A 21,998-nucleotide genomic window follows, 5' to 3' on the forward strand; every position below is an offset into this window, starting at 1 on the left:
CCTGCGTGTAGGCCGTTGCTTTGTTGTGTGAAGTACCTTTAGACACGTATGTACGTACCAAATTAGTATGTGCAAGTGTACGTTTGTCCCCACGCCATAAACACGGGGACACGGGACAGAGAGGAGAGAGAAAGAGGTAGGAACCTAACATATGGATGTATTCCAATGACGACATTGAAGTTCTGGAAAGTCCTGGACGGTCTGGGGGGAACAATCGATCGTGATTACTCACGAATGATTATAGGCACGTGTAATAACTCTCGGTGTGTCTGGATTCTGCAGACTCGCGATAAAATGATTAACTCGTTAAAATACGTGAATTTGACTCGATTTGCGTAGTATGTTCGCGTTACCAACGGTACAAAGTCCCGATCGACAGCTTTGTTTATTTTCTCATGTACTATCTCCTGTCTCTCTCACTCTCTCCCATGTGTTTCGAATTTCGAAAGTTGTGCGTAGTCGCGCTGCGGAATTTTTCACCGCTCGCCATATGTCGCTATTATCGCTAATCCGCCATATCAGCAGAGGACAGGAAGTAAGAAGAGAAAAAGAAAGAGAGATGGAACAGTGTGTTTCGTAATATCAATGTCGGGTCAATATTACTTAGATATATATTCATCGTTATGTACGACGCAGGCATTAGGCAATCGTTATGAATATTTATTTACAGCTCGCTAAATATTTCAACGATTATTGTGCAGCTCTCGTTATCCTCGTTGCAGGCAAGTTATTTTTACGGTTATGTCGAAGCTCTTTGTGCACGAGTGCATGGAGCGGTACATGTAAATTTTTTTTATTACTCTATTCATATGACTCAGTCAAGCGGAGAGAAGGAAATAAAAAAAAAATGTACAAAAAAAAACGGAAAACAGAAAATTGTTCAATTTTTATGTGGGTCTGTGAAGAGTTACGAAAGAAATTTAGATCAATTTTTTTTCATATTTTCAAATGCGCTTTTTTGTATAGCGTTCCGAACAGTATATCTCTTGTTATTGCGTCGCGAACGATTATCTGAAAAAAATATTGTACTGGCTTCAAAACCGTGGTTGGTCGAAATAGCCTCGCGTCGCAGAAACAATATTGATTGTTTTTCACAGTAGCAGAGCAATGGAAAATTCTACAATCCGATTTTAGGTAGGAGCTCACTTCTATATATAGTGATATTGTTCTTTCATGTAACAACATGGAAGTTACGCTAATCGCCATCGCGTCTTTCGATGCCTGCAGATGCGTGGATGTATAATTACGAGAAAACGGACAAAATTCGGCTGTCGTAAATCGTATTTATCATTCTTTCCTATCATTTCAGATCGAAATATCAATATATAACGATCGCAAAGTATATTAGCTCATCGAGTCGATAAGAAATTGATAAAAGTATCGATATAACGAACACATGAGACGTGCGAGTCGACGAGGTCGCATCGACGTAAACAGCACCTTTTTATTCGAAGATTCAAACTACAACGACACGACATAACTGTCAGAGTATGAAGAATTATACTTTGGAATTGGATAAAATAAGATTAATCTACTAATCCGAAAATAAGATAACAAAAATGTATATGCGAATGAGTAATTGATTCTTATTACGTTAAAAGCATTCGAAGGTCAAGGAATCGATCGCGTATCTAGCGTACAGGTTATACCCGCTATATATACGTCCAACGATTTTAATGTCTCACTTTTACCATGTAAAGTTGAGAGCAAACACCTCAACTATGTTCCACTTTGTAAACATATTTCATATAATACGCCTACGATTAACGGTGACGTAATTCGGAAATTAAAAAAAACTAGGTTACAATATAATGCTGCTAACTATTGATATCCGAAAGTACAACGGTAGAATAAGAAGCCCCGTGACGTCTTCCATAAATAGGTTGATATACGGGGATTTTTTTTCTTCTCATATTGACAGTTACGGAAAAAAAATCCAGAGTTATTACTTCAGTTCTGCATTTATTTTTAACGTTACGAGAATATATATAAATGCATTCGTTGAAACCCTGTGGCAGCGAATTTTATTTCCGCCATCGTTCGGTTCTATATTTTCGTTTTTCGCATCGTCGATTACTCAGTTTTGATACACTGTAGCAAGAAATAGTTTCGATCGATATTCGAACGACCTTTCGTGTTAACCGCTTTGTAGAGGGCTATCGAACTCAAAACGTAAATACGTAAATAATGGTCGCTTTGTGAGATTGAGAAAGGGAAAAAACGTTGTTACGAAATAAATCGGGCGATAAGAAGGCTCAAACATTTTTTGGTATGTTGTGAATTTGACGGAACGAATTCTCGATATGCTGACCCTCAGAGAACTTGATGAAATATGTTCATATCAGAATAAAAAAACTGGTTAATCGAGGGTCAAGGTCTCTTTTTTGCTCAAGTGAAAATAATTACGAGCTGATAAACAGTGTGTACCGAATTAGAAACTTGATAATTTTTTAATCTCAATTGGCAATCTTCAAGTTTAAAGGTGTAAAAGTTTGTTCATTAGGAGGGCGCCACTTGTCGGGTGGATAAAATTTCACTTGTGGATCAGCCTTTCGGGCTTTCGGACGCGAATTTTTGTCGCTTTCACGAGGATTCTGTGATCTTGTTTCTTGTTTCAGCAGCTGCATGTAAATAAAAAAATCGTGAGACGCAAAGTCGATTATTTGCAGTCATGGCTCTTGTTGACGTATGTGGTATTAATTCGATCGTGAATTTTAATTCACAACGTCTCAATGGTGAAATTGAGGATGAAATTGAATCGTACAGTCGTAATTTTTCAAACAACTTAAACTTGTCGATTCAGCCGGGTTTCAACGTAAGTTATCAACTCTTTTCTATTTCTAACCTCTCAACGTATACAACTTTACCGGAATCTGCAAACTCACCATCAAATAATTCATCAAATCATCGCCATTTGCTATTGAACACTTTCGTCGTTATTAATATTTTTTGGTGTATAGTGCTAAAATAAATTTGAACATTACAATTTCATCAAGGTTATAAATTCTATGAATATTTCTTCGGTTATTGCTGTTAAATGCTCCGACGAGGTTATCTCCTTAGATAAAAAAAAACTAATCAGGTTTCTACCTAAATCATTGATTATTCGAAACATTTATTAGAAAATAAATAATATGAACTTTTTTCGAATCGAAATACAAACTATTTGATATCTTTAGTATCCTCCTCCCAATATTTTTCTCTCAATTCCGATTTTTATAAAATGTTGTTGCATAATTATTCTTATTTATTCACACACCAGACTTCGGAAAATCTCACAGACGACAATGGCAGGACCATGAAACTGAAATTCGATCATGGCACAACGACGCTTGGATTTCGGTACAAAGGTGGAGTTGTGCTTGCTGTCGATTCCCGTGCAACTGGTGGCCAATTCATTGGTAAGATTTTGAAATACAAACTTATACAACACGATTGGTTAGTTTTTGTTTCTAATTTTGTGTGTATTCAAGTATAAGGTTGAATGGAAAATCTTGTTGTTGAAGATCCTCAGTATACCATTCTCGAATTGATTTGAATTTCTGTTCTATTGACAAAAAATACTGTGGATTATTAAAATTCAACTGATTTACTAAGCTCATCTTAACATTTGTTACTTTTTTAGGTTCTCAGACAATGAAAAAGATTGTCGAGATCAATGATTATCTATTGGGCACTCTTGCGGGGGGTGCAGCGGATTGCGTTTATTGGGATCGTGTTTTGTCTAAGCAATGTCGCATGTATGAGTTGCGAAACCGTGAACGAATTTCCGTGGCTGCAGCTAGCAAACTCATGTCAAATATGGTCTACAATTACAAAGGAATGGGCCTGTCCATGGGTACGTGCTGTTTTTATATTTGAAGTGTCCCATGATCACAGATAAAACAATCACTTCAATTATAAATTTAGGGCTACATCCTTGGATTCTAGAGTTGTTTTATCTGTAAAAGAAACTGGGAAAAAAAATTCAGTCTTAAAAAGCTGGAAGTACGCAAAGCTGCTTGGTCATAAGGACCCATACAATTTACAATCAGGTTTGATGGTGATTGTTGAGTGGACCATGAAAGCAGTGAAGAGAAACGTTTTGTATTGAAAATGATCAAATGGATTCTGCATTTGTCGAATTGAAACTGTATTTTTTTTCTAATTCAGGCATGATGCTGGCTGGCTGGGACAAACGCGGACCAGGATTGTACTACGTCGACTCTGAGGGCACGCGAACACCGGGAAAAGTGTTCAGCGTAGGTTCGGGATCAGTATATGCATTTGGTGTTTTGGATTCTGGATATCATTGGGATTTGACTGACGAAGAAGCTTACGATTTGGGTCGGCGTTCGATTTATCACGCAACTCACAGAGATTCATATTCCGGAGGAATAGTTCGAGGTATGTCAAATTTTGTATGATAGAAACGTATAAAATTAAGGATTGGAATCCATATTAAATATTTAATTTTTCTATGGTCGTTCACTAATTCACAGTATACCACATGAAATCAACTGGATGGGTTCACATTTCCGACGAGGATTGCAAAGATCTTCACTATCGTTACGCAGACGAAAAACTTCAAGCTGCTGCTGCTTCTCAATAAACAAAAATATGTTACAAAGTACTTTAAGTTTGGTGTCGATTTAAAAAAGTTTCATGAAGATTGTCCGCTTGAACTCTTTTGTATTTCCCAAATGAAAACTACCTTACGTAAAAGCAAATAAATCGACTAAAAAATTGATGGTTTACTTTGGGGCCGGGTTGAAATTCCGAACGGTGAGAAATCAGAAGGCTCAAAAGTCCGAAAATCTCGCTAGTGCGGTATATCTATATATTTCGAGTCCCAGCTAGATTTTCGGACTTTTGAGCCTTCTGATTTCTCACCGTTCGGAACTTCAACCCGGCCCCTTTACTTTTTACTAAAATTTACATACACTTTGAGTTTTTTGATTTACACCTAGCGGCTCTTTGAAACTGAGAGACAAAGATCACAATACTACGAAGCAAGGAAGATAAATGAAAAGGATTGTTGCATGAAAAAAGATTCTGCTAAATGTCTTTGGGTTTTTATCGAATTTACATCTTTATTAAACAAATACAGTTGATGTCTTAATAATATTTATATGTCGCTTGGTGATTTATCTATTCAATCTAGCCTGTGCAAATTTTTGTTTGTTTTATATGCGTGTGTATATGTTCTACCGTGGCATATTAATTACACGACTTTTTAAAATTATTATTTTTTTAGGGTATTTTTTTGAGTTTTTTGTTTTTTTCATAGTTTTTTTGTTCATTATTATATCGTTTATTTTTTAAATTGGAAAGGAACAAGGTAATTTGACATATGTGTGCGTCACGGACGAATAATTTTGAGTAACTCAGCGTGTCACATTAAATTAGATTTTAATGGGTGATATCCCATTAGCCATTGTTTATAATGAAAACACATTAGCGTTCAATTAATATTGTTACTTGTTTATGGTTAGTTGTTATTTCTTATTTTTTTCATTCCTGTTTTTTCTTTTTTTAGCTTTTGTCTTAAAAGTACGATTATCAGATAGATCTTATTTTCTACGAAACGATTTTCATGTGTTATGGAATACAATTTTCACTTTATTCGGTTTTCGACAGATGTTATTACTTTGTTGATTTCCTTTTTACTATTTTTTCAAATATTCATGTTCACACGACTCAGTAAAAATTGTATATTTACCAAAAAAATTGCCAATAGCTTGACCCATCACTAACACGAAATTCTAGTACGACATCGTTCAATTGTCTTGACACAGATCAGGATATTAAATGTTGCTTGTTAATTAAGTAAGAGTCAATAAAACCATGATTTCAATCATTCCCACCAGTTATTATCCATCACCATGAAACAAACACTTTTTCTCTACCGTGTTGTTGATTTGTTAATGCGTTAAATGCACAAAAGTTAATGTTTCTTTTCGCCTTTTTGTGGCGGTGTTCGCGTTTCGAAAGCTGATATTATTGCGCCCTGGTCCAGTACCAGTTGATCAATCAATTAAACGTTAACACATGATTAATATAATTTTACGCTTCACAAGACTTACGATTCGAGTAGAGATTAGTTATAGAGCTGATAAATCATCGTTCAACATCTTAATAGTAAGCTAATGAAAGCTCACCGATTATAACCCCACTTTTCGCCCCACACGTGCGCTCAAGATTTTTTCTGAGATTACCAATTGCTCTCTATTCTTTCATATCCACACTTTAAACCAAACGTTTATTCATTGTTCGGACGTACGTACACGAATACATATGAATTTTTATATATATGTTTATCTGTACACACGTCCTCGATTAGAATTTCATCAAATGTGTGTATATTAATTCCATCGCGTTTCATAATGGCCGGTTGAACAAAATTCGCTTCAAGGGCTCCAGTAAGTATTGCGGGCTCGAATATGCATATATATAATGGGGAAATAGGCTTTAACGCGGTATGCAAGTCCTACATATTAGCAGCCCAAAAAATATGATATTTTGATACAAATTCGTATTTATATCATTCGCAAACAGCATATATATATATACATAGACTTGTTTATGTGTGTGTGTCTTCTTTTTTGTTTATTTGTGTGTGTTATATATATATATATATATATATATATAGTATAATCTAAACGGATTTTTTGTTCTTCTATAGTCTTTCGCATGATTACTTGCTTAAGTACAATTTTTTATCTCTGGTGTAGACACCTATGTGATGATTATTCTACTGCATTTATCAACAATAATTAATCTTTCTTCAGTGCTCGCTTTTTTTCTTCAGATTCTTACGATCGGGACGGCTGGACCGCCCCGAAAGTGCGCGGATTACAATCACATCGAGATATATTCTTGAGAACGTTTTCGATTTATTTCCGTTTGTTTATTTATCTTTAAGACTTGTGGATAGAATTTATGTGTGGCTCGCCCCCCCCTTTCTCCCATTAACATGCATAGCTTCACGATTCTTACTGTTTTTATTATTTCTGCTTGTTTTTTTCACCTTTCAGAGATTATCTAGTGCAACAGTGTTTGAGGGACTTTCTTGTTTTCGTAAATAAAAAAAAAAACGTTGATGATTGGAAGTAAACTAGTTATGAAATGTATTTTTCGGAATTTTGATGTTCTTATCGTAGGATGGATTCGATAACGAAGCGATTATATTTTTTTATGTTACGCTGATGTGGTTTCGTGTTTAATTCTATTCATTTGAATTAAATTTAGTTCAGTTGTTGTTGGTGCAATACACAACGCTTTCATTTATTCCTGCGTAAAAAGGTAGGAAAATGCTGTTAGACGTACGAACGATATTGATTTTTCATTATCAGGCTCAAGCACTAAACAAAAGATTCGAATGGGAAAGCTGCCCAATTGAAATACGCTCCTTTGAGAAGCCAATTTAATATTCGATCCTATTCACTGGTTTTGCGTTTTATTTACCCAAAGTATCATCGTGTTTTGCTTTTATATTTGGACTTGTATATATATTCGTGAAATTCAATCATTCGAAGAATAAATAATGCGAAGAAACGCCGATAGGTGTCACAAATGCAAAGTGGTATTCCGAAGAAACACGATAACACTACATATTTTAATCTTAGTTAACTGTGTTAACGAAGGCAGATCGCGAGGTTTTCATTTAATGGCTCTAACAAATCGTCCAAACATCACTTGTCTTTCATGAATTATAATTGCTATTTGTGTCGACTCCGGTAATAATAACAGTCCCATGGAAAAACGATGAACGAATATTTATATTTTTCATGAGAAAAGCGCTCGTGCCATATACGCGTGGAAAATAAATGCGAATTCATAAAATTGTACGTGCAGCATGAATAAAAGCCGAGTAATTAAACGCGCTCACACATCTCATTGGAGTAACACAATTATTCGTTATTTTTCTCACATATTGCAAAAAAATGTGTTAATTATGAAATCTCAGTAACACAACAGTTTGAGCTTGATTCTCACCTCCTTCTAATCAATTGTCTTAAACAAAATATAAACGAATCAACGAATACTGGTTAATTTTATCAAATTAGGACGGTTTTTCGAATGAGTAATTTACTTTTTCGAGACACACGTATATTACGTGCAATTCTATACAACAAAAACAAGATTTGCATCACACTATAGGATCATCACTGGCGATAACAAATCCTTTTGCGCTTTTTTTGCCATTGAAAAAATGCACGCGTCTGTGCTTGCTTCTGTTAACGTGTTTTTGTTCTTTTTTTTCCCCCCATAAAAATGATATGATATGCACATTGGAAAAATAAATTATCTCATATTTTCTAAGAATATAGATATTCGTACATAAATCATTAGAACTAGATGTCTAACCGATCGTGGTAGTTATAAGTACGTGTATACAGTTCGACCGATTTTAGGTTAAACGTTCGTGAGCCACGGGCTGTTACTTTAGTTCTACTACTTCGAGTGTCGTTTGCATTTTTGATCTTCCGTTGTTCTTCTGTTTAACGAGCGCGTCGCGGCTTTCACTTTTTTTTTTATTTCATTTGTTTTTACCATTAAAACACTACAAAAATGTAAGAAATATGGTTGGTATCTTTTGTTTGCACGGGGCATTGAAGAAAATTTGCTTAGAACCTTTATTTCTCGAGTATGTGTAGATAACTGGCTCGTGTACTCGCGCCGATTGCGGGAAACTTTCGTTTTCAATTCTTCCATTAGTTTTTCTTTTCTGTAAGAATTTAATAATAATGGACCAAAGAAATGCATAATTCATCATGACAGAGATAGAAAAAATTTTGCTGATATAAAAATAACAGAAATAAAGCTGCCCCGGTGGGCGACCGATATAAAATAAAAAGAGCCACGTTCCTGAACTCTGAACGTTTTAACGACTGTGATAAAATCATGAGATTTTAGTACATCAAGTAGATTTGTTTGCCAATGATAGTCGCGAGATTCGATCGGTGCTGTATAGGCCTGAGAATAAGATTTGTGTGCTTCAAAATCTCGGGTTAATGTGTTGCGAGAGATTAGATTGATTGTTTCATCCGTGTCAACACACACAAATATCCAGAAATTGTCACCCGTCTACCGAATGGGACAATGATTCTTGTTCTTAATTGCTCCTACAACAAAAGCTGAGTTCTGTATTAAAAAATGATAAAAACTTTTTCAAAAAAGTATGAGTTAACGGTTGATTTAAAATCTTGCACTGCAAATGCCCGATTATTGCAATTATTTTTCATCTTCAATCGATTGCACCTTGTCAAAAAATTCATTCGTCAAATGCAATTACTGGTATAAAAGAAAATAATTTTGAAAATGCAGCCATGGAACAAGCGCTTAACTCTTGCAACGATTAGAGCTGTAACTAATGAAAAAAACTGCACTTTCCCCTTCATTTTTTCGCCCTTCGATCCCTCGAACCGTTTAGAAAAAAATGATCAAGAACAAACTACGCTTGAAACAGTAATTTTTCAAATCAGAGCGTGATCAAAAAACAGTCATCGCTGATATACGAATTGTCAACGACATTTGTGCTAGACCATGTAATAATAATCAACAATCTGGAAAACTGAAAAATCATCGGTCAAAACCTATCGAGCCTGGATTCTCCGAATGATCTATCGCAGTAAAAAACTTTTCAGCCCTTTTTCGAGTAATTCGATAAAAAGAATGTCTGCAATCGCGAATCGCTTTTTTCGCCCCGACTTTTCTCCATACGTATAATATCGTAAACATACATAACACACGTGCGATTTCATAATCTCTATGAATTCCCCTTACATATCGATATTTCAACGTCGAATACGATAATGTACAAATACACGCGTGAAATCATTTAAACGCGAAATACGTAGAATAATACATACGTAAACACAGCTTAAAAACAACGAAAACCGTATTAGCACTTTCACTTTGAGTAGACGTAAAAAATGTATTGTTTCATTTTCGGGCGGTTGTTTAAAATTTTTTTTCTCATACGGTGAAAATCAATATAAAATCGAGAATGTGACGGGAGCTTTGAGAGTATGGCAAAATCAATGGAGACTTAAGAACGATATCACCATCCGGATGCCACCGAAATAAACTAGATTGCAAAAATTGTTACGGCAATTGTATCATTTAGAGATTGCGTTGAACAGAAATCGACGTCAAAAATAAATCGCCAGGCGATCGTCCGATACTAATGTATAGTAGAAATATTATTATCGATTCTACACGAATGTTTATAAAAGAAATAGCGATGCTTGAGAATGATGAATTGAAATAATTCATCGTCGAATGTACTCGCGAATGGTAAATTCGACGATGTACCGATGATGATAATTTATCAACAATGTACTTCCATCCGTGTGAACGTTTGTTTGTGTTCATTGAAAATTCATCGATCGATGGACATACTCAAAAGACTGGTAGAAATAGTTTTATCTAATAAATGGCATTCTCCCCTTCGCGTAGACGTTGATTTTGTTCATCTGGTGCTCAAGCGTAGTACTAACGGCTAATTATATAAGTGTGTTAGACTAAAGTTCCATCTATTAGGACGGATACGGTATGACGCGGCTACTTCCACTGACCCAATTTCACAGGTTTCTTTCCTTCATTTCCTCAAAATCATAATTCGTGTGTGTGTTAAACGAAAATAATATAATGTTAAAGAAATTGAAAGAAAAACAAAGGAAATGGGACGCTGGAAACTGTCTACGAAACACCGGTTTTGTTCCTTATTTTTCCCTGTTATTTCGAGACCCATATAATCTTTCTAACGGTTAATTCATTCTGACGGATATGAAAAACTGTTGAATTTCATTGACGTCGCATTGATTTACCTTTGTTTCATTGAATCCGTCGTTTCCACGAGTCGCGGAAACACAATGACGCGGTGGGTTTGTTCCGTAATATCGTAATGCTCCGTCCAAGTAAAATTCATAGTAAATATCAAGGATCGTTTGCGTGCGTATGTGTAGGTGTTGTTTGTTCTCGCGAGTACCGTTCGGTAGCTCGGAACGTTAAACTTCTCTTAATGCCAGATTAAGATGAAGGATGGACAAGTTAGTCTTCCGTTGTCGCGGAATCTTCGCTTCTTCTGCTATTTTCAATGTTTATTTCTGCTTTACTTTCCCAGGCTTTCTCGATTTAAACGTCGCGATGATCCCATTCGAGATCGTGGGGTGTGCTGTGACGTCCGTGATTGCGTCCGGTCGAAACTTGGCACTCGTTCTCGCAGTCCGTTGTGTCGAGATCGTCGTCTCTGAAGGAATCGTCCTCGGAATCGGAGCTTGCCGAATCGTCGATGTCCTCGTCGCGTTGATTTTGACGAGAGGAGTTATTTTCTGAGAGTCGATCCATGGGATTGACGGTTATTGCGAGGGCGGAATCGTCCCAGGCCATTTCGGTTTCGGCGGCGAGTTCGTCGCCGGCGGTGCGACGTTGTTTCGCGGCGCCGCGTACTCTGACGGCCCCGACGACCGCCATGAGGAGAAGGAAACCGATGCAGGTGGCGGCGACTATTGTTATGGCGTGGCTGCCGCCGGTGCTGGAAGCGGTGTGCCCGCCCTCGTGGAGCGAGGTTATCGAGTATTCTTCGGGTGATTCAGCGTGGTGGGGCGAGAGCAGAGCGTGTCCGGGCAACGGTTCGAGGATCTTGACAACCGGCGGATCGTCGGAGGACCAGCGAGGGCTGGAAGTCGGTTTTTCCTTGGGATGAATTACGGCGAGTGTTTGAATGTACTCGTTACTTGCGAAACGGCCGCTGAGCTCGGAGCAAGTGAGTTTGAAAACGCGGTCGAGGTAATAGGCGGGCTTGCGGTTGGTGTACGTGATGAGACGAATGAGCTGTTGATAATCGTAAGGAGTGTCAGCGCCGGAAAGAACGACACCGTCGCGGTCGATTCGTGCGGTGATCGAGACCATTCGCTCGAGCGCGTCGTCCGGTAAACCAAGGGTTTCGTGGTCCGGATTCAAGCTCGGATATACACTCACGGCGCAAGCATCCAGTCTCGCCGCTGAACCAGCGGTTACGCGCGCGTCCGGGAAGACTCGGACTCCCAAACGGAAGTCGGCGTATTCTCGGGCTACGAAGCCGGTTCCGTTCACCGTTATACCTGGACGCGGTGGCGGCAATACCGTCACGTACGATTGCACCGATGGCACGGCCAGCGGTCTCGTTGACGGGCCCTCGCAGAGTATCGTCGTATCGAGACGGAAATTGCGTCTACCCGGCGTCGGGAAACGACGCGTGTTCGAATATCCGATGCGCCGCAACAGCGTCTCTACGTTCGTTCGGTTGTCCCCGTCGATTCGCACCTCCGTCAAATCCGAATTCGTCAACAATTGCGTTCCCGGCTGCAGAAGATCCATCGGCGGCACGTGAATTCCCTCCTGACATCTTCGGAGACACGTCAATACTTCGGGCTTCTCGTTACGACCGACGAGCACCGAGAGACCAGCCAAATAACCACGGAAATTATGCTTCGTTCTATTGTCCGAACCCTGCCAGCAGGCTCCCACCACCAGTGTCGTATTTATACCCTTCGCCGGATGCAATGGCCAGTCGTCGATCACCTCAGGATTCTTCTCGTCCGTGCGCCATTCCTCTCCGTCAATGTAAAGACTTACGTGCGGGAAATCTACCTGCAGAGCGTAATGGTGCCACTTGTCGTCGCATACCTGCGGCAACTTCCAACGCCATTCCGCTGGCCTGAAGATGTTCGGATCACCCTCCGAAAAGTCACGACGGAGCAGCAGTATCAAACGGCAGTTTCGCACGAACAGAGCGTAATGATGGCGGTTCATTTCTAAAAGAAAAATCAACGAGATTTATTTTGGTAACAGCATCGAATTACTTGAATTTGAAATTGAATTTAATATTTATTATCTCTTGAACATATTTTTTTCAACATGCTTTCGTCGAATTCAAAGAACGTCTTTCTTGCTGATTCAGTTTTATCCGATTCGGAGTTTCAATTTGGAAAATGAGATTTTTATCAGATCGGAGGGCAACCTTCAGCTCGAATGTTCGCTAGCAAGCATCGAACCACTCAGCGCGAAATCGATTTGAAATTGTATTGCCACGACGGAAATGGACGTCGGATCACCTACATTTCAAACAACATCCGTCGAACAGAAAACTCAACAGAATTGGAAGATACGTTGACGGATAAATGAGCTTACTGTGATCGTCAGCGGCGCAGAGAATGTGTTCCTTGACATGAGGTTCTTGTCTCGGTTTCGGGCGATGTTTTACCCAAACGCCGATGCTGAATTTCTGTGCGAGAGTGGGATCGAGGACATCGGTAGGTACGATTGCGGCGGAGTTGGTACCGTCGAATTCGAATATTTCATCGGCTTCTCTGCCTTCGTCACGAGAGAGTGTAGCGGTCCACGGTGAGTTGGGTCCGGGTGTCGGCAAAAGATCGACGCTGTCACGGGACGCGCCGCACAGTTTCCTTTGGCTACGAACGCCGTATGTGTCACGATCGCAGCCTTTGCCGATGTGATCGGTCGCAAGGGTCAGTGTGGTGCGGATATTACGGAGAACGCACGGTGCGTCGCAAAGCTCGAGTTTCGCCGAAGGCAAAAGAGCTTGGGATCCGACCCCTGCAGCGTAATCGACTCTCTCGGGAATCCCGCGCCAGCCGGGGGAACACACTCGGTTGACTTTGACGGTGACCATCGCCGGTGCCGATTGTTTCATTCCGCAGTCATAAGCTACTACGCTCAAAATGTAATTGTGCGATCTCTCGTAATCCAGCGGCTCCGTATTTCGTATCGCGCCCTCATTGTCGATCACGAACGGCTGATCGGCTGTCAATATCTCGTATTTGCAAACGTCACCGAATTTCGGGGTGCAATCCCGATCCGAGGCCTCCACGCGGACAACTTCCTCGTACAAGCGTCCCTCGTCGACCGTGCTGACGTAGGCCGGCTGCAGAAATTGTGGCGCGTACTCGTTCACATCGACTACCGTTATGTGGACTGTAGCACTGCAAAATAACAAAATTCACTTGTCAATCTCATTCTTTTCTTAAGAGCAAAAAATTCTACCAATTTTTTCTTTCCAGTGTATTTTTTTTAATTGAAATTGACGAAAATCAGTATAATCATTTTTTAAGGAATTTATCCACCAAAATAAAGTGATTCAAGTATGATACGACAAAAAAATATGAAATAACTAATGACTGCGTCAGGTTTGCTAATTACCAAAAACGGTTGCGCAGAAGAACTTTAATTAGAGTATGCAAAAAATAAGGGTGTGAATAAAGTATGAAAAAATGGTGAGAAACGGTGACAGTCATAATCCTTTGTCGGATACTTTGATGATCCATTAATGAATGTGAAAGTTTTATAGTCGTTTAATCAGAGTAGTTGGCCGGTGGCTAAATCCTCTTTTTGAAGTACTCGAGCGTATAGTTGAGAAGACATTAATAATAATTGGCATGAAATTATTCACGTAAAGTGTCTCTGATATTAGATTTTCAGCTTTAAAACTTTAATACATGCTAAGTGGAAATCCAGGGGAGGTTGCGTGAAGGAAGCCTTCGTTTTTTTTTCCTCCGTAATCTGTGCTCTCGCATCTCTGATACAAAGGTTCCCTGCGGACTCTGTGATCTACAGTGAAACGTGCCAAAACACAACTTTCCTAAATTGACTTCAATCTCCTTTCCTCTCCCCCCCACTCACCCCTTCTTCCCGTCACAATCTGTGTCGCGAGGGATTTAAAGTTGGAATAAGAAAACACGATAGACCAGAAATTGTCGAATTATGGGACGTTTTATGAGAAACGAGGGGGTAAAAAAAACGAATGAAATAAAAATGTGTCACGATTTACGTAACCCCGGGAACGTGCTGTTTTTCAGGTAAGAAAGAGCGAACGGCTTGAGCCCCATTCGGACCTCTCGAGAACGCCTACGTGCGACGTCGACATAAAACGGATGACCTCAAACGACAGTCTTCGGATGAGTATTGACCGGTGTATACAAACATCGACTAAAAACTATTCTCGTTTTTTCAACCTTTTTCATGACGGAGCAACAAAAAAATGTTGAATTTTCCGGAAACTCATTCCCGAATCGCGAGTCGATACGACGAATAATAAATATGACTCGATTCGCCTAAAATAAATACGCAAAGCCACTATTCTTTTCGGTGGACGTTGACGTATCGCTGGCTAAAAATATTCACGATGACGGGCTCTATCAACACTGTCTTTTTCCCGTTTCTTCGTTTTATTCTATTAGTTTTACGACATCCACGAAATTAGCTCCAACCGAATGCTGATTTTATTCTGCTCGTTAGACTAAATGTACGGGATTTTTTACGATACTCCGAGCAGTCGTTCAGCATCTGAATTTTCATCGTTCACTGCAACGTTTTATATATTATTTGCTTCGTTGATGCAACTCGCTTTCAGCGGATCAATATTTATCCAAGAATGCCCGGCTCGTGCTAATGGAATTTAACCCGGATCCACTGAACGACTGGAGTGCTAAAACATGTTCAAAGTTTCATTATCCGTACAAAGTTTTGGTTTTTCTTTCGCCTTTTCATTCGAGCTCGTAAATATTCATAATTTTTTCAGTTTTTTTCCTACTCTTTTTCAGCTCGCCACTATAAAAATGTGTGTCGAAAAAAATGTGGGTACTCCTCCCTGCTAAATATTCGATTGACATTTTTAAAAATAGTGAGCCATAAAAAACTTTTAAAAAATCACATAAATTTTCAGGAGTATTTCGGTCCACTTGGTCTTTTATTGTGTAGAATAAGTGAACGTTAGTTACTTTTCGGACTGAGCTCCGTTGCATGCGACAGCAGCGATGTCGAACTTGTAGTTGCGTCTTTTCTCGCAATTGAGAACTCTCACGGCTCGCAATTCGGCTGTGCCTTTTTCCTTGAAGGTGATAACGAAGGGTGCCTCTCCATGGTGTCGATTAGCGATATGAAACGAGCACACTTTAGCGCCTAAGGCACGTATTTGTGGGGTGACCTCGACCAGCGTTTCATTTTCCTTGACCAAGCCGTGGTATCCGCTCTCGAGGCTGTCCAGATCCAGGCGTAGAGCTGAACAAAAAATAAACAAATTTTTCGTTAATTCGAGGCTCGATTATCGCGGAAAAGTTTGAAAAACGTGGCAATTTTTACTTATTATGATTTATCGATAATTTAACTGGCCATTGAGGAAAGGCTTAAGGGCTTTCGCTCGGCCGAGAAGTTCCGAGTGCTCCCAGCATATTTCCCCTCGTACGTAAACCAGGCTAAATGGATTCGGGTCGCTCTTTTATGGTCCACCGACCGTAATTCGAGTTGCGAACGAGCATTTTCCCCAGAAATTACATTTTTCGAAACTCCGATATATGAGACCCCTCGAACGAGCTGACGAACCGGTCAATCATTTCGACTCGTAATTATGGATTTTCTGTTATTCCCCTCTTAATCAATAATCATTGCGTTGCTGCGTCAAAGTTTCGTTCTGACGTTTCGCTCCTGTCACTGAAATAGCTCAAACTCCTTCTCCCCTGGCTTGGGACACAACTGCGTCGTATTCTCTGATCGATTGTCCTTAAAACTGCCATTTGGTTCTCGTCCACCTACGCTTGTCGTGCCATCTGACATTTTAATAAAAACTTTCTCAACTGTTGAAAATTCTTTTCGAACGAGCGGAGCTTCGCGATTTCTTCTCTCTATTTTTAGGCTCATTTTCTCCGGATAGTAATTACTAAAAATTCAAAATCGACGCGTCGAGGCAGCGCCAATGGGAAAAGGACTAGAATTTTCTTGAACGGCGGAACAAACGATCGTTATCGATAAATTTAATCAGTGAATTAGGAATTCATTCAATTCGACAAAGTGAAAGGTCTCCTGTGCAAATACCAGCTCCCACGGAACGATATTCCGTCCGGACGTCGAACAATCGAGAGACGAAAGGATTTAACTTTCAGTGCCACCGATAAGATGCTCAAATTCTGCGAATGTGCCGGCGCTTTTGATCTCGGAATCGAGACACTGGCGGGACTGGCTCGACGAAATCGGGAAGAAACTCTTTCATCATCATAATAAAATAATAAACCGAATGTGGCGTTTCTCAGAGGGTCTTATCGGAAACTACTTCGTTCGTAGGATGATCGAATAAATGTAATCGTCTGAAATAGGAAAGACCGGGACAGAACGGGATAACCAAGAGAATATTGTACTTTTCAGAAGTTCGAGAAAATATGAGAGAAGGGAAAAAAAAATTTGAAAGAATTGTTGTACTTTTCAGAAGTTTTCAAACCTCCGTCCATTTTTTATTCTCGAATACCAAAAAATGTGCACCAATGACTTTTGTAAATTCAGAAAAAAGGGCAAACTCCCCAAAGTTTGGGAATATTTTTTTATTGCGTTCGATCCCAATGCATTCCGACTGCTCCCTTCGAGGAGAAGTCGAGTCGGATCGTACGGAAGTATAAAAACTGGTAAAATGATGAAAAAAAGTCGAAACTTTGAAAGGATTCCATTTTTGTTTCTTTTCTGGAAAAATGTATTAGAAAAATTGAAAAGAAAAATTGCTCAGCAAAGTACCCCGGTTTCCCCTACTCCTACGAGATATTTAAGGTAGTTCACGAAAGGATTAACTTAAGAGCCTTTAAATTTACACAGAGTTTAAATGGATAGTCGACTGACACGCATATCAAGTTTTAAAAGATTCGGAACGAAATTGGGGCACTCGTATAATCTTATATTTGCTTATTTCGGCATTTTTTTTCCTCCCGGCTTGGCCCATTGCCGTCACAGCCTTCGGACTTTTTATAAAAACTTTTTTCTCGTTCCACCGTGTCCCGTTGTGTTTTCCCTTCGCGCTCTCTAATGTGATTTTTGAGATAAAAACTGTAGTATTTTCGCCGCAGGGACGAATTAAATCTGGGCTTCGGTCAGCGATGGATCCCCGATTAATAAATGGCTCGTAATTTAATTCGTCACGAGACAAGTCGAAAAAATGTATCTATAATTTCGATTAAATAATTCTGACATTAAGGGGGGGTCAAATCATACGAAAAAAGCCATGTTTTTGTGAATTTTTTACTGACGACACAGTAAAAATATCTTTACTTGACCAGTGGTACATTGAAGTTTGATATTTGGAGAATATCTTCTCAAATTTTCTGAAAAAAATATTAAAAAATACGGCAATGGCAGCAATTTTTCGGACGTATCTCCGGAAAAAGTAGGTTTGCGGTGCCCCTCGTAACTCGCCGCTGGATTATCCGAAATCAAAAAATTAAAATTCATTCGTTAGATAATAGTTTTCCCCAGGTAACGCTGGGAGGGTTTTTCGAATTTCGAATTTTTCAATTTTTCCGACCACTTTTAAGGGAAAATCACAATTTTTTGAGAAAAAATCGGCTAATTTCTTATTGCAAAATGAAAATTATTAACAAAAAAAAAAAAAAAACTCTCCAGCGTTACCTGGGGAAAACTATTATCTAACGAATGATTTTTAATTCTTCGATTTCACATGATCCAGCGGCGAGTTACGAGGGGCACCGACTTTGAAAACGCGAGTTGTGGGAAAAACGCTTTAAAGTTTTAAACACTAGATATTGTGCATTCAATTTCGAAAATAAAAAAAAAATGAAAAAAAATAAAAATAAAAATAAATACCTTACCCCCCCCTTAATTCAAAGTGATATCTTCAATTAGGGAGCAAAAATCCATCGAATTCGACACCCATAAAATACGATCCTTCGGAGGAACCTTCGCGAGTCGGTTTGCAAAGCTTCTATTTTTTTTCTCGCTCAGGTAAGCTTCGAGTCGAATTGACGAGAAGTGGAAAGGAGGAGAGCGGAACGATGTTTCGCGTGAAAAGAGGACGCGAAGAAAAGACGCGTATGAATTCTCTCGCGATAAGGAGTATAGATTTTTCATTAAGAGAGACCGAGTGAAAGGGAAACTTGGCGCGAGCCTCCGTCTCTTTTTAGGTCGTGAATATATTCTCGATCGGTAGAGGTTCCACCTGCACGTTGCGCATCGCCGCGCCTATCCCTCCCTGCGCTCCGGTGTCACTGAACTAGCTTAATACTCGCTCGAACTTTAGCAACATGTGACAGACATTTTTCCAATTGAAGCGTTTTTTTAACGGGCCAATTGAGAGCTCATGCGATCGGCGATAAAACTGGGTCATTCGGAGCGAAACCCGTGGCTTTCCGGGACAGTGACGGATCGCTGGGAGCGGTAGAAATGTGCGGGAATAAAAAAAAAAACGACAACAACAACAACGGAAAATCGAAACATCGCGCTCTCGCGGCGCATCCAACGACTCTCCGTTCTCTCATTCGCACTCGCCGCGCGCTCGACCGCCGCCGCCGTCGCTTCGACTCGGCTCTTAACGAACCGTCGAGTTTTATCGGCCGCCTGGACCGACGCTGACTCGGCCATCTCCAACGAAACTACCGCACTCGACAAATCGCATTGTGACAAATCATATGAGACGAAAAATCGAAGCGTTCAAACTCCCCGGAACTGTCACACTCCCCGCTCCATATTTCCGCGAGGTTTTTTTCCCCCTCGCTCTCCGCCTCGCTCGACCCGAGCCATCCAGTGTTCACACAATCGACGCAAACACTCGGTTGTTTCACGAGAAATGCCCATTCCGCTGGCGATATAAATACGAACGGAAAGGGATTGTCGAAGCTGCGAAAACACGAGTGCAAACTCGTCGTCGCGTCAATGATCGCGGTTTCATCGAGTTTCATTTTTTACCCTCGAACCGAAGCACCGCGATGCATGAGAAAAATCGAATCTGACGGGAACGAGATGAAGCTACGTTTGGGCTGTTGAATATTTTGTGTGGAAATGCTTTTCCATCGAAGCGACCCGCGACACACGCACACTTTTGCATTCATTTGCAATTAAAATGAAAATCATTAATGACGTTCGGTGGGATTTCGTTTCCCGAACGTCAAATTTTCCTAGCGCTCTCCCCCCTCCCCACGTGTCCGCAAATATAATTGCACGAAAAAGTTACCTTCCGTGCATTTCGTTATGGAACCCTCCAAAAAATGTGAAATCATCTTGACCACGTGAATTAACATTGCATCACACACATAAGCCAAATATTGCATAACGTTTTTTCATAAAGAACGTCACGACGTTGTAACGAGCTTGATATTTTCGATGACAAGAAACTGCATACGATTCAACGCTACCGCAACGCAATGGCGCGTACGCAAAAACCTCACGCGCTCGGAATTATTTTACATTTAATTTCGTCCCCATTTTTGGCCCGCGATAATATTCCAGCGTTGCATTTTCGTGGAAAAAGTACGTCAAAAGATTTATAAACTCTTCCGCTGCTACAAAAAAAAAACAAATATAAAATGCGAGTTTCCAAATCACATTGTTTTTGTACGATCGAAAATAATCGAATCGCAGCAATCTTGACGATGTCTTCTCGGCATTCGTCGTAACGCGAGCGTTCCAGAGTTCAATTATGATTATAATAAAAACTGTAAATAATCACGAATTGTGTAATGATTCGAAAAACATTTTTGTATTGTTCGATAATATAAATGATTTGCCATAAATCCCTGAAAAACATTGTGACTGAATGAATATGGACAAAGGGAAAGCACGGCTCGACAACGAAAAACCTTGTTTTTACTGCGAAGAATATTCCCGATATTTAATGTACACGAACACGTATATTTTGATTTTTGTTTGAAATAATAATGGAAAACGAGCTCGCTTGAAAATATGTTCCATTTGTTTCACAACTGTTCAATAAAAGCAACTCGACGAGCGCCATATATAGATATACACGTGTATATACGATATTTACCCTGCATTGTAATACAGGTGTCATATTATTGATGCAGAACTGAGAACTCCTCATATATAGGTCAAAATCTCTCGCATCAAACACATACATACGAGAAGCAACAACTTTTGTCCCGTTTTTTTTAAAGCGAATGAATCATCGAAGCTCATTCGATCCATCGGTGGCTCATGTGTACGGGAATAATCGAGAATACCATACAGAATCGTGTCAAACGACGTGAAAAACATTCTCCAGTTACTACTGACCATATTTGTTCGGATTTCACGAGACGATGTATTTATGATGAGTTAACGATGATCGTCATTATTTCGAACAGGATCAATAATTTATACAATTATCTCGATTTACGGAAAGAAAATGATGTTAGCATTGTTCCTGTGTTGCGTCTATATGTAATGAATGCGCCATAATAGGTGAGAAGGAAGGTGCGCGATATATGTATATATGTGTGTACGTACAGGTATACACAGAACATTCGGCTCTTGTGAATGCTAGTGCACAAAACGTTAAGCTACGAGAAAAATAGAACGAGGACAATTTTTCGAAAATAATGTCCAGTTGGATTTGGCAAGGGAGAACAATGCGAGATTTGCGAGTCGATCGAAAGGTGCAATGGTTGAATGGAGAAAGCAAATTAAATTACCTCCATGATCGTTCAACGCAGTCGGTGTCGGCTCGAAAGTAAAAATACTCGCCCTGGAGCACTGGATCGCTAGACCAAATAACACCACACCGGACACCAGCAACATGTCTAGAGCACGATTATTTTCGCACTTGGATAAATGTTTATTCCTTTGATCGCACGGTTTTCACGACGTTTACAAAAGACTCATGAAGAGAAGTCTGTTAAAAGGGCATCGCGACGTCTGAGGTCTCTCTCTCGCTCTGTCTCTTTCTCTCTTGCTTCCTCTCTCCCACCCGTTCGCTCTTTCTCTCGCCAAGCGTTTCGTTCGCGGCGGCACACAATCGCGGAGTCAATATTTGAGCGGAATATCGATTCGGCAAAAAAAGGTAGTTACACCATTCTCCACTAACCGTGGCGCTAGTTAACACACTCCTTTCCCCTAGATTCGAAAATCATCTTTCCAATAGAATTTTCATCATAGGGAGTATGGCGTTTTATGCGATACTGATTCGAACATCTGTTCAGAAATTTGGATAAAAATGATACTTTTTTGTGTTTCTAAGACGGATCATTTCT

The 21,998-nt window shown here is 39.8% G+C and overlaps 2 protein-coding genes across 2 annotated transcripts; one reads left to right on the forward strand and one right to left on the reverse strand.

The window, feature by feature from the left end:
• Positions 1–2,600: 2,600 nt before the first annotated feature.
• Prosbeta5 (Proteasome beta5 subunit) lies at positions 2,601–4,729 on the forward strand. Its single transcript, XM_043419878.1, has 5 exons — positions 2,601–2,815; positions 3,263–3,401; positions 3,626–3,838; positions 4,153–4,386; positions 4,482–4,729. Exons 1-5 carry the CDS (start codon positions 2,672–2,674, stop codon positions 4,589–4,591), a joined length of 840 nt encoding a protein of 279 aa, XP_043275813.1. The 5' UTR covers positions 2,601–2,671; the 3' UTR covers positions 4,592–4,729.
• A 317-nt stretch (positions 4,730–5,046) lies between these two features.
• Cals (calsyntenin-1) lies at positions 5,047–21,749 on the reverse strand. The gene is made up of 4 exons (XM_043419864.1): positions 21,441–21,749; positions 15,765–16,044; positions 13,159–13,970; positions 5,047–12,782 (listed from the first exon to the last, which is right to left on the reverse strand). The coding sequence occupies exons 1-4, from the start codon at positions 21,544–21,546 to the stop codon at positions 11,122–11,124; spliced, it is 2,859 nt and encodes a 952-aa protein (XP_043275799.1). The 5' UTR covers positions 21,547–21,749; the 3' UTR covers positions 5,047–11,121.
• Positions 21,750–21,998: the final 249 nt, after the last annotated feature.

Source organism: Venturia canescens, chromosome 5 (genome assembly GCF_019457755.1).
Source record: "Venturia canescens isolate UGA chromosome 5, ASM1945775v1, whole genome shotgun sequence".
In the NCBI taxonomy this organism is placed as follows: Eukaryota; Metazoa; Arthropoda; class Insecta; order Hymenoptera; family Ichneumonidae; genus Venturia; species Venturia canescens.